Below are 11,319 nucleotides of genomic sequence, written 5' to 3'. Positions count from 1 at the left end.
TTACTGAACAATGGGAGAAAACTTCCTGGAAGAGCCGGAATGGGAAGGGGACTGAGGAGCCTGAGTCACCTGTGCCAGCTGCTCGTGGCTAAGGCATTGCTCACTGCCCTCTGTAAGCCTGGAGCAGGGCTGCGGTTTGGCATCCGAGACTGACCTGGGGTGGCATTTGGGTGAGGTTTGGGAATCCTGATGCTCACCTGGGGGGGGTTGCTTGGGCACCTCCACCTCAGGTGCTTTTGTGCTCTCTGGCAGCCTTCGTGGGGCTCACACTTGAGCAGAGTGGAAGTTCCGGCTCCTTTTCCCAGTTTTCTGCAGGCAGAGGCACTTGTCCCTTCGGGAGCGCTGCGGAGGACAGGTGTTGGCAGTCCCATGGTGTAGGACCGTTGGGTTCTTGGATTCATTCTGGAAATCCCTGTGGACTGTGGCGTTGTTCTGTGACAGGCAAGCAGAGGCTGTGCAGCACAGGGCCCTGCTCAGCCAGGCGCTGCCTTAAGTGTTTGACCATCACTGCAGCTCTGGGCTGCAGCAGGGCAGGTGCCAGACCCCAGCTGTTGGGGACATTCAGAGGGGTTTCTAAACCCCACACCGAGGGAGGGATGGGGCTTGAAGTGTGTGTGTGTGTGTGTGTGTAGCTCTGCCTGTTGCCATGGCAGTAATGCCTTCAGCCAGCTCTGCTCACAGATTCCTGCAGTGCTTCCTGCTGCCTGCCTGCCCCAGGCACAGCTCCAGCTGCAGGCAGTGTCTCTCCTGACCCGGACCCTTCAGGTTCATGCAGCTCATTGCTTGCACAGGAGCTGCTTCTCCTGGGTCTGGCCTCCTGTCCCAGACTGGGCTGCAGTGGCAGTGCCCCCTTGCAGGGCCAGAGGTAGTGAGCAGCCTGGCGGGGGGGGGGGGGGGGGGTGGGTTTGGGTGCTGCTTGGCACGGAGTTTTACTGAGATGCTTGGCAGGGCTGAACCAACAGGAGGACAAAGTGTCCCTTGTCATCCGAGGCTGCCTCGGACTGGAACTCCTTTTAGCAAGGCTTTGCCAGATCTTTGAAGAGCTGGGCAAAAGGGAAGGGAGCAGGGCTGGCTGGGTGCCTGCAGCTCACTGGCACAGGGATGGGCACAGAGCTGCTCTGTCTGTGGGGAAAAGGCTCCTAGCCCTGATCATAGAATCAACTAGGTTGGAAGAGACCTCCAAGCTCATCCAGCCCAACCTATCCCCCAGCCCTATCCAGTCAACCAGACCATGGCACCGAGTGTCTCATCCAGTCTTTTCTTGAAGACCTCCAGGGATGGTGCCTCCACCACCTCCCTGGGCAGCCCATTCCAATGCCAATCACTCTCTCTGTGAAGAACTTCCTCCTAACATCCAGTCTATACTTTCCCTGGCACAACTTGATCACTCAGATGTGCAGCTCCCTGGAATGCCCTGAGCCAGGATGCAGCAGGGGCAGCTGGAACAGTGCTGGGCTTATTCCAGCCTGCTCTGCCCTGCTGCACCAGAAGCCTTTTGCCTTCCTGGAGTCTGAAGAAAATTAACTTCTTTATTTTTGTGTGGGTCTTTTTTTCAACCTGCTGCTGACAGAATTCTGCTGATGGCAAAGTTCTGTTTTTCTGGGCCTCTGCTGAGTGAAAGGAAGGCTGAGAGCTGCCAGCACAGGGGAGCCACCGTGCCCCAGCACCTGCCCACATCGGGCTCCTGACAGGCTGCTTAACTTCACCGTGATGCTCCTGGGGCCTCTGCTCTTCCCAGTCCACATTCTGTCACTTGCTGCCGCTCATATCAAAGACTCCAGGAGAGGTGAGAAGAGATCTCGCTGAGAGTTTTGCTTCCCTCAACACCCTGGCAGCTCCAACAGCTGCAGTTTTGGCAGCAGTGGAGACCTGGCAGCCTGGCCTGGCTCCACAGGACTTTAGCAGAACGGTGCCAGTCAGAGACTTTGGGAGCGCTGCTGCTGTGTCCCTGCCTCCTGCACCTTTCACACAGACGTGGGCTGGGCTCCGGCAGCCTCCGATGGAGCTTGCCAGAAGTGCAGCATCCCTGTGGGGCTGGGACAGAAAACGCCTGCAGAAGAGCTCTGGGAGGGGAAGGAAAAGGGTCACTTCCCAGCTTTGTCCCAGGGCTTTCTACCTTCCTTTTACAGACTTGCTGGAGATGAGATCCTTCTCTGTGACTTCTTTTGGGCATAGTGTGGTGGAGGAGGTTTTCCTCTTGCAGGAAAGGGCTTTCTAGGCCTCAGAGGATGAGCACATATGGAGTGGGACAGAGCTGATGGACTCCTGAGGACAGACACTGCTGGAAGCTCTGCAGGCAGGAGGGTTGCATCTCCCAGCTGATGCAAGCAGTTGTCCTCTGCTGCTGTTTGCAGAGGTCAAAACAGTCCAGAGAACAGGGTGGTTGTGGTGTGCTGCTGCAGTGTGTGAGCTAAGCCAGCTTCTGAAGCCATGGTGTGAGGACAGTGGAGGTGATGTGCTGGACTGCTGGGAGGACAGGACTGGGAATGAGAAGTCCTTGACATGGTGATGGAGCAACAGAGGGGGCTTGAAGAGTGGCCTGGAGGTGTGTGTGGAAGGGGTCTCTGGGGGCTGCTGCCTCCTGCAGAGGGCTCGTGTGGGTCTTTACAGGACGCTTTCAAAGCCAGGGAGATGTGATGCTGAGGAATGTGGTTTGGTGCTGCCCTGGCAGTGCCAGGGGTACCGGTTGGGTTCTGATCTTGGAAGTGATTCCACGATTCTGTGGCTGCGCAGGAAGAGCTCTGCAAGAGCCTGTGCCACCACTTTAAATTCTCTTCAAACCTTTCAGACCTTTTCACTCCCCTTGGGTCTTGTTTCCCTTCCCCTCTCTGGCTGCTGGCCGAGCAGCTCTGCCTGAGGTCTGAGCTGTTCATTAACCGCCGGCTGCTGGCAGCGGCGGAGTCCAGGCTGCGCTGTGCCCGGCGGGACACTTCGTGCGCTTCCTGCAGCGCCGAGAGCCAGAGCTCTGCCACTCCGAGTGCCCTTGCCAGGATCAGCGCTCGGTGGCTGCGCAGGGCGCCCGAGTCACGTGGAGAGGCGGGCAGCCAGCCCTGCCCAGCCTGGTGCCAGCCCTGCCCAGCCTGGTGCCATCCTGCTGCTGCTGCCGGGGTCCTGGGAGCGTTTGCCCCGATGGCGGTGGTCACTCAGCACCAGATTCAAAAGGTGAGGAGCTGCAGCGCGGGGGGAGCTGCAGGGGACAGCGCCTGGCGCGGGCACCGCTGGGCAGCTGGTGCCCTGCTCCTGCATGACTCTGCCCCGCGGACACTGCGATGTGTGAGGAGTTCGGCGTGGCTAGAACTCTTCCAGAGGGTAACTTGTGCCACGGAGCTCTTGGAGACCTTCCCCTGGCGCCCCTCTGCCCCTGCTGCTCGGCTGCCTTCGTGCGCTCGGGATCTGCCTGCGCGGATAATCCCCGCGGTTCTATATCGGGAGCGGCGGTGCCAGCAGGCTGCACCTGCCCGGGCAAAGGATCACCCTCCTCGGAACGGCGCCTTGCAGCCTGCGGAGCTGCGAGCCCTTCTCTGCCAGCCTCACTCGCAGCTGGCACACGGGCTGGCTGCTCTGTCCCTGGCAGCAGGCTGTGGGTAATAGCTGCTGGTTGCACAACTTAGCTGATAGCTCCTTCAGCCACACAGGCTCTAGCGGTGGTGCTTCCTCTTCTCTGTGGGATGGGGGTTGAGGTTTGTTGCTGTTGACTGTATGGAATCGAAGCCTGTTCCCGAGTGGGGCTTTCCCGGGAAGGAAGCCCGAAGCAGGCTGCCCGGTGGCAGAGCTGTGGCCGGGATGCTCTGCACAGGGAGCTGCTCTGTTGCTTTGTGGCGCCGGCCCTGAGGGGGGCTGTGGAGCACTAACCCTGTTCCTTGCAGTTCTATGAGGATGGCTTCCTTGTCCTGGAGCACTTTTTCACGGCAGAGGAGTGCGACAGCATGAGGAGCCAGATCCAGAGGATCGTGGAGGAGATGGAGGTGCCACCGCATTGCCGCACTCAGTTCTCCACCAGGGAGGATGAGCAGCTCCAGGCACAGGTACAGAGAAGGGCAGGGATGTCTCCAGGGAGCTGGAGGGAGACAGGGAAAAGGCAAAGAGCCGAGGAGGACTCCTTCAGGGGGAGCACAGCTCACAGCTTCCTGAACGTGGCACTGTGAGGACTCTCCTGCAGGAGTGTGGTAGGGTCGGACCAGAGGGTGAACGAGGAGACGCTGCTCTCTGCCCCCCAGCTATTGCCCCTGGCAGCCACAAGCAGGTCTCACGGATCACCTGGGACTTGTCCTGCAAATGGGTGATCTTCCAGGCAGCCAGCAAAAGAGAGCAGGGGTGGCCTCTGTGAGAGGCTCTTGCAGAGTGCCAGTCGATGCCCAGGCTGTGGGCAGCCTCCTGAGCAGTGATTTTCATTGTCTGTGTTCTGTTTTTGCTGCTGCTTGGGGGGAGAAAGATGCAGGTGAGTCTTGGCACCTTGATCAAAGGTGGGTTGGTGCCTCTAGAAGGATGCTGTCTTCACGGGGCTCTTCCCCCTGGCAGGGGAGCTCGGATTACTTCCTGACCAGTGGAGACAAGATTAGATTCTTCTTTGAGAAAGGAGTTCTGGATGAGAAAGGTAAGGGCTGGCCTGAGCCAGCCACAGGGAGGGGACAGGAGCAAGCTGAGACAGGGCCCGGGTGCCAGCCCCCAGCTGCAGGGACAGATCCTGCTTTGCCAACATGGAATGCCGGGCTTTGTTCCACAGGGAACTTCCTGGTTCCGAAGGAGAGATCCATCAGCAAGATCGGCCACGGTACGCTGAAGGGAAGGGTTGTGAGAGGGGTGGGCCGGGGGAGGTGGTCGTCAGGAGGAGGATTTCTCCAGACTTGGCTAGCACGAGGAGCCTTGGCAAAGGCTGAAGCCTTTGAGCAGAGAAGTGACTTCTTCCCTCTGCTGCTTCTCTGGGCCTCCTGGGGACAGCTGCACCAAGGCTCACAGCCCTGACAGCTCCTGCCTCTGCGGCTTGATTTGCTCTGGGCTTCTGCGTGAAGGTCTCCATCCTGCCCTCCAGGCAGCTTCCCCCACGGCTCCGCAGCTCTGTGCTGCCTCTGGCGCTCTGCTGGGATTGTTCCCCGAAGAACCCTTCCGGGAGGGCTGCCAGCTCTGCATAGCTCAGTCACCCAGAGGTGAAGCCCTGGACTTAGCCCTGCTCTCTTTCCTGCCACAGATGTGCTCTGAGAGAGTCAGCAGCCAGGGCTGGGCACAGTCGGTGCAGATCAAGCTGCACCCTGTGTCCCGTGCAGGGGGTCTGCCAATGCCGAAGCTCTGCTCCTTCCCTGGCTGTCACCAGCAGCCTTTCTTCACCCTTGCTGGTTTGTTCGGCAGCTCCTGGACTTGTCTTGTAATCCCTTCTGTTTTCAAAGAGATGGGAACCCAGAGCAGGGTGCTCCACGTCTCCAAACACCTGAGCTTTGTTCATGAAGCTCTACCAGATCAGGGAGTGCAGTACTGAGAGCTGTGGCTCTGCTTTGCTCACCCTCCCCTCCTGCTCCAGCACTTCAGCTTTTCCTGTGGAAGTGAAAGCAGAAGTGGGTGCCTGCTGCTGGCTCAGCAACCTGACAGTCTGAAAGGCTTCTCTAGCACTGCTTTTTGGAATGACTCCTCCTTGGCCAGCTTTGTCTCATCTGATGCTCGGGAGCAGCCCTGTCAGCCCCAGTCGTGTGCCCTGGTGGCAAAAGTGGCCAGGGAGAGCTGGAGCTGTCTGCTTTGCTCCGTGGCTGTTGAGTGCAGCTTGGGGCTGGCAGCTGTCAGGCTTCCTGTGTTGGTGAAGCCCTCAACCTGCCCCTTCTCTGTCCCTCAGCTCTGCATGCTCACGACCCTGTCTTCAAGCAAATCACTCACAGCCCCAAGGTGCAGGTGAGTTCTGGCTGGGGTCGAGCCCAGGTGATGGCTCCTCCACCTGAGGTTTTCAGTCTCCCAGGGACAGGCTTTTGTCCGTAGAGGAAACTGGAAAGTCCAACTAACACTGCCTGGTGGTGCAGAGCTCGGCAAGCACCAATCCTGGGGAGTTTACTTGCAGGAACTGGGGAGAAAACTGGGCCTCGAGAGACCAGTGGTGGTGCAGAGCATGTACATCTTCAAGGTACAGTGACTCAGGCCACCTCGTGGCTCAGCAAACAAGCCCCTGGTGGGTGGGCTGCTGTGAAGCTTTCCTCACACCTCACTCTTCTTTCTTTGCAGCAACCTGGCATTGGTGGTGAAGGTGAGGTTTGTGTGCTCTCTGGCACACGGCAGGTAATGCTCTCTTAGGGAAGGAACAGGACAAGGAAAGAGGCTCAGAGCCAGATTTCAGCTGCTGCCTTTGGCAGTGCAGACCTTGCTCATGCTGTTAGAGAGCACCCACGTGTGAGCCAGGAGCTGCTGTCACACCTGGGCAGCAGAGGTGGCACTTTTCTGTAAGACTCCTGGCGCGGGGGGTGAGTGTCTGGGCAAGGCAGGGGGTCAGGGAGGAGGAGGCAGTTGTCTTTCTGAGCTCCTGAGCATGAACAGACTCCAACTCTTGTCCTGTTGCAGTGACCCCCCACCAGGATGCCACCTTTCTGCACACGGAGCCCCTGGGCAGGGTCCTGGGCTTCTGGATCGCGCTGGAGGACGCGCGGCTGGAGAACGGCTGCCTGTGGTTCATCCCCGGCTCCCACACCGGTGAGGCCCTGCGGCGGGCGGGGAGCCGGCCCTTGCCCCGCCGGCGAGGCACGGGGAGGTGCCCGTCGGGACGTCCCCTGCCCTGCGGTGCTGCTGCCTGGGGGCTGCTGGGCAGGGCTGTGCCTGCACTGTGGAATCATTTGCACCAGCAAAGACCTTTGAAACTCCTGACTCCCAGCATCAACCCACCCCCACCCAAGCTCCTAAGGACACGTGGGACAAGAGCAGCAGCCGCTGCTGCCCTGCAGGGCTGCTCCCTGAGCTCTCTCCCTGGCTCCCAGCTGGGGTCTCCCGCAGGATGGTCCGAGCGCCCCCGGGCACCTTGCCTTGTGTGCACTTTGTGGGATCAGAGCCAGCCTACGACGACAGCCGCTTCGTGCCCCTGCCCACGGGCAAAGGTAAAGCCCAGCCAGGGCACCTGCTCTGTGCCAGGGCAGCGGCAGGGCTGGGACTGGCGCTCAGCGCTCCGCACTGCGCTGCCCCTGCAGAGCTCGCACAGCTGGCACAGAGCGGAACAGGGCTCCCTTCCCTCAGGGGGGCTCATCCTCATCCACGGTGAAGTTGTCCACAAGAGTGACCTGAACAGCTCCGAGTCCTCCCGCCAGGTCTTCACCTTCCACGTGATGGAAGCCAAAGGCACCAGCTGGAGCAAGGAGAACTGGTGAGGGCAGCACACACCGCTGCGGGGGCACAGGTCCTGCTGGCAGCACCTCAGCTGGCACTGACTGCACACCTGGAGAACTGCAGCAGCCTCTGGAGGGCTTTTCCTCCTCTCCCTTACTTCCTAGGCTCCAGCCAACTCCCGAGCTGCCCTTTCCATCTCTCTACACTTGAAGCTGGCGGCTGGCTCCTGGAGTCAGTAGCTGATGGATATCCCCTTCTGATCACACTGCTTTGTGTTCCCTTCCAACACAACCCTCAAGCCTCTCAGTCCTGAGCTCTGCTCAGGAGGCACAGCTGAATGCACCTCCTGCCCTAGAAACTTCTCCTGCAGGGTGAGCACAGCCACCCAGCCCCTTTGGAGAAGACGCCGCAGGCCCGAGGACAGACCCCTAAAGACCTCTGCACCTTGCCTGGAACCAGTTAAGGATTTCTCCTGCAGATGCTGTTTTCTGCTCCAGGTCAGAGCCTGCCTGGGCCCCTTCCTGGCTGTGCTGGTCCCAGCAGTGCAGGTGAAGCTGTCACATGAAGGTGGCTGCTTGGCTTTTGCCCTTAGCTCTGTCCTGTCCTTTGAGCAACTGATTAAAACCAGCCCAGTGTGGGCAAAATGAAGCAGGAACTCTGCTTTTACAGTCAGCCTGCCCAGGAGGCTGTTTGACCACAGAGCTACAACTCCTAGAGCCAGGGAACAGAACTCCACCCACACTGCTGCACTGAGGTGAAAATAATTCATGGCTGGGTTTTGGGCTGTTTTGTTCTGTCTTTTCTCCCTCTTTTCTGAGGAAGCCTCAGTTTGACCTTCCCCCAGCAGCCAGGGCCAGCACCAAGGTGTCACCTGCCAGGTTGCAATTCTCAGTGTGCACAGGACCAGTTGCTGATCCCCAAACTAGCCCAGTGATGTAACATCTCAGGAAAGGTGAGAAGCCCAAATCACATCCCAGGTGAGCCCAGGTCTGTGTCCCAAACTGGAGAGAGGCTCTAGGGTGTGAGTCCCCTGGCACTGCTGCAGTGCCAGCCCCAAGGGGTGGGCCTGGTGTCATCGATGCACCAATTACACAGCAGTGACCTGCAAGCAGGTGAAGCTTTTCCCATGTCACAGAGCTGAGTGACAGCTTCTCCTCTGGCCCTGTGCAGCACTGCTGCCCTCACAACTAATGCACAACAGCTTCAGCTCCTGCCCCCAGACCACCTCCAGCTGCCCTGGACACCTATGGCTCTGGTGCACCTGGTGATGGTGGGGTAGGTGTGGGCAGCTGTTCCCACCCTCCTTGTAGATGTGCTCCAGGTGGTGCTCCTGCAGAAACCAGGAGGCAGCAGGGCCCGGTGGAGCCAAGCAGGTTGGGCCCTGACACCCCCTGAGAGCTTTTGGCTTTCTCTCTGCCTCTGTGATCTTCCTCTAATTCCTCTGCCTCTGGGCACCCAGGAGAAACTTCAGTGGGCTAAGGACACACAAATGCTCATTTTAATCAGTTGTGTCTGTGACTCTGTGAGAACAGAAAGCAGCTCCTGCTGGCTTACACAGGGAAAGAACCTGGAAGCAAACCAACCCCCCTGAGACAGGTCTGTGCTGTTTGACACTTTCAGTCACTGTCCCTCAGCAGTGCCTGGCCCAGCTCAGAGCTCTCACTGCAGTGCCTGTTCCACTACCTCTCTCCTCCAGAAAGGGAGGAATCTTTGCTTCTGCAGTGTTGCTAGGCCATAAACAGGATCTGGAGGTAGAGTGGCAGCAGCAGGTTATCAATCTGGGTGGTGTAAGCCTCCAGAAGAGAGACCAAGCTGATGGCTGCCAGAATCCAGGCATAGCTGGAGTTGAGGTTCACACTGCTGTCGAAGAGCAGGATCAGAGCCACAGCAATGATCTGAGCAAAGATAGCTGTCACGGTCCCCTCAACAGTCTTCTTTGTTCCTGGCCACTTGATTTCCCCCATGGTACTGCCAAAGACAGAGGCAATGGTGTCTCCCACCCCCACTGCCAGCACCCCCGAGTAGGGCACCAGTGCTCCTGCCCCGGCCAGAGCGCCCTGTGGAGCACAAGCCCTGGGGAACAGCCACACGGGCAGGGACATGCCCAGGAGGAGATAAATGTGAGTCAGGATCAGAGGGCCACTGTCTCTGTCATCCAGAAAGAGAGACAGCAGCTGCCTGAGGGTTTGGCCGAAGGGCTTGATCCTGAAGTACCGAACGTACTCCAGGAAGATGAAGACAGCCAGGCACAGAGCCGCGGCCAGGTGCAGCAGCTGGCGGTCAAGGACCAGCCCCGGGACGTAAGTGGCCACAGCAATGAGGTGGAAATGCTTCCTGGTGGCGGTGGAGGCTCGGTGCTTCTTGCAGCCAGACGATCGCTTCGCGTTCTGGTACCAAACCACGGCGCAGGCCGAGGCGGCCAGACAGGCCCAGTACAGGAGCAGGCAGGCCCTGGTCTGCGTCTGGAAGAGGAACTGCAGCAGCCAGAGCAAAGGGTTCCTCTGGATCAGTCGGTAGAGCCAGGGCATGACCACCCCCAGGCCCAGCACTGCTGTCATCGTGTGGAAGAAGAGGGAGGAGATCCACGTCCCCGAGTCCAGGAAAAGGAAGAGAACGGCAAAAAAGAGCCCAAGAAGAACAACTCCAACAACTGCTACCAGGAGGAAGAAATCGATGGGGTCCCCCCTGCCCTCCACGAGGCTCAGGGAGCGTTTGATGAGCTGGTTGAGCACGAAGCTGAGGGCGCCCAGCACCAGCAGCGCCTCGCCGGGGCTGAAGCAGCGCGGCAGCAGGTACAGCAGGATCATGCTGAGGTAGACGAAGATGAGCAGCACCTCCAGGACCTCTATCACCTCTGAGACAGTCAGGGAGTGCTTCATAGTATAGATAATGACACTGCCAGCCACCCCCGTCAGGATGCAGGTGTTGGTTGGCACAGGCTTGGTGATGCCAACCGCGATGACAGATAGGAAGAGGGCAACCAGCATGCCCGCGGAGGCTACCACGATGCCGAAGCGCTCCAAGTAGACGCTGCCGGCAGCCTTGCACCTCTCCTTCATCACTATGCCCAGCAGGGGCGTGACCATGCTGGCCGGCAGGAGGCCGCTGTTGGCTGCGGTGCGGAACTGGAACACAGCGCCCCCCAGCTGCAGCAGCCGGTCCCACTTGAACTGCACATAGAAGGCCTGGACGGCCAGAGCCAGCGCGCACCAGGAGAAGCGGTCCCACACCGCGGCGTGCACCAGCAGCACGACGGCGAACACCACCAGCGCCTCCGCCAGCACGGCCTTGCTGAACATGGCTCCAGCTGCGCCGCCCGCTCTCGGAGTCCTGCCGCGCTCAGCGGGCGTCCATCGGCAGCAGCGCCCTGGCAGCTACTGCAGATCCTGCTCCAAAGAGAGGTAACAGTCAGAGAACCCCGCAAGGCCTCCCGGATCGTGCTCACGACTCGGAGTCGTTTTGGTCGGGAAAGACTTTTAGGGTCATCGAGTCCAGCCATTGTGCAACCCTGCCAGGGCTGCTCAGGCTCCCGCGGCACTGCCAGCAGCCAGGCTGCGGGGCGGAGCTGCCCCCAGCGGCTCCTGCGCCTGGCGCTCGGTTGTGTTTCACTGCTGCCTTCCTCCTCCCGCGCCTCCCGCGTAACGCTGCGCTCCTCAGCAGCCCCTGCCACGCTGCCCCTTTCGTGACTCGCATCTCGCCTGCTCTGGGCCGGGAAGCTTCCCGCGGACCCCAAGCCCCCCGCCCCTTCCCCGGGCTGGAGCTCCTTTTCCTCTCCTCTTTTCGCTCTGCCCTCCGTAGCGCTGCGCTCTCCCCTCGCCCCGTCCTTTCGCGTCGCCCTCCGCCTCCCCTTCCCGCGACCGGGGCGGGGCTGTGTGGCCTGTGCCAAGCCCCAGAGCCGCCCGAGGGCCCTGCCGCCCTCACGGCGCGGCCCGGGAGCCCAGCGTCAACCCACCGCGCCGGACGCCGCCATCTTGGCTTCGCCGCTGTCACATGACCCCGGGCGGGTCGCGCGCCGGGGGCGGAGCGACTGCGGGC

The 11,319-nt window shown here is 60.1% G+C and overlaps 2 protein-coding genes across 5 annotated transcripts; one reads left to right on the top strand and one right to left on the bottom strand.

Annotated features, from left to right (window-relative positions):
- The first annotated feature begins 2,969 nt into the window (after nucleotides 1–2,969).
- PHYHD1 (phytanoyl-CoA dioxygenase domain containing 1) lies at nucleotides 2,970–7,932 on the top strand. Of its 4 annotated transcripts, none has more exons than XM_064171001.1 (11): nucleotides 2,971–3,162; nucleotides 3,867–4,025; nucleotides 4,519–4,594; nucleotides 4,724–4,771; nucleotides 5,819–5,874; nucleotides 6,038–6,100; nucleotides 6,199–6,220; nucleotides 6,532–6,660; nucleotides 6,958–7,058; nucleotides 7,149–7,321; nucleotides 7,449–7,932. In XM_064171001.1, exons 1-11 carry the CDS (start codon nucleotides 3,130–3,132, stop codon nucleotides 7,492–7,494), a joined length of 906 nt encoding a protein of 301 aa, XP_064027071.1. In that variant the 5' UTR covers nucleotides 2,971–3,129; the 3' UTR covers nucleotides 7,495–7,932. The 4 variants fall into 4 exon arrangements, with proteins under 4 accessions (XP_064027073.1, XP_064027071.1, XP_064027074.1 ...); XM_064171002.1 differs by having other exon boundaries at nucleotides 2,980–3,162; nucleotides 6,942–7,058; nucleotides 7,195–7,321; XM_064171003.1 differs by lacking the exon at nucleotides 7,449–7,932 and having other exon boundaries at nucleotides 2,970–3,162; nucleotides 6,942–7,058; nucleotides 7,149–7,314.
- Nucleotides 7,933–8,760: 828 nt separating this feature from the next.
- Nucleotides 8,761–11,280, bottom strand: DOLK (dolichol kinase). Its single transcript, XM_064171000.1, has 2 exons — nucleotides 11,237–11,280; nucleotides 8,761–10,670 (listed from the first exon to the last, which is right to left on the bottom strand). Exon 2 carries the CDS (start codon nucleotides 10,581–10,583, stop codon nucleotides 9,012–9,014), a length of 1,572 nt encoding a protein of 523 aa, XP_064027070.1. The 5' UTR covers nucleotides 10,584–10,670; nucleotides 11,237–11,280; the 3' UTR covers nucleotides 8,761–9,011.
- Between the last annotated feature and the right edge of the window lie 39 nt (nucleotides 11,281–11,319).

The sequence above is a fragment of the Pogoniulus pusillus genome, chromosome 35 (genome assembly GCF_015220805.1).
Source record: "Pogoniulus pusillus isolate bPogPus1 chromosome 35, bPogPus1.pri, whole genome shotgun sequence".
Lineage (NCBI taxonomy): Eukaryota > Metazoa > Chordata > Aves > Piciformes > Lybiidae > Pogoniulus > Pogoniulus pusillus.
Note: the sequence above shows the minus strand (reverse complement) of the source record. Positions and strands in the feature narration are given on the sequence as shown.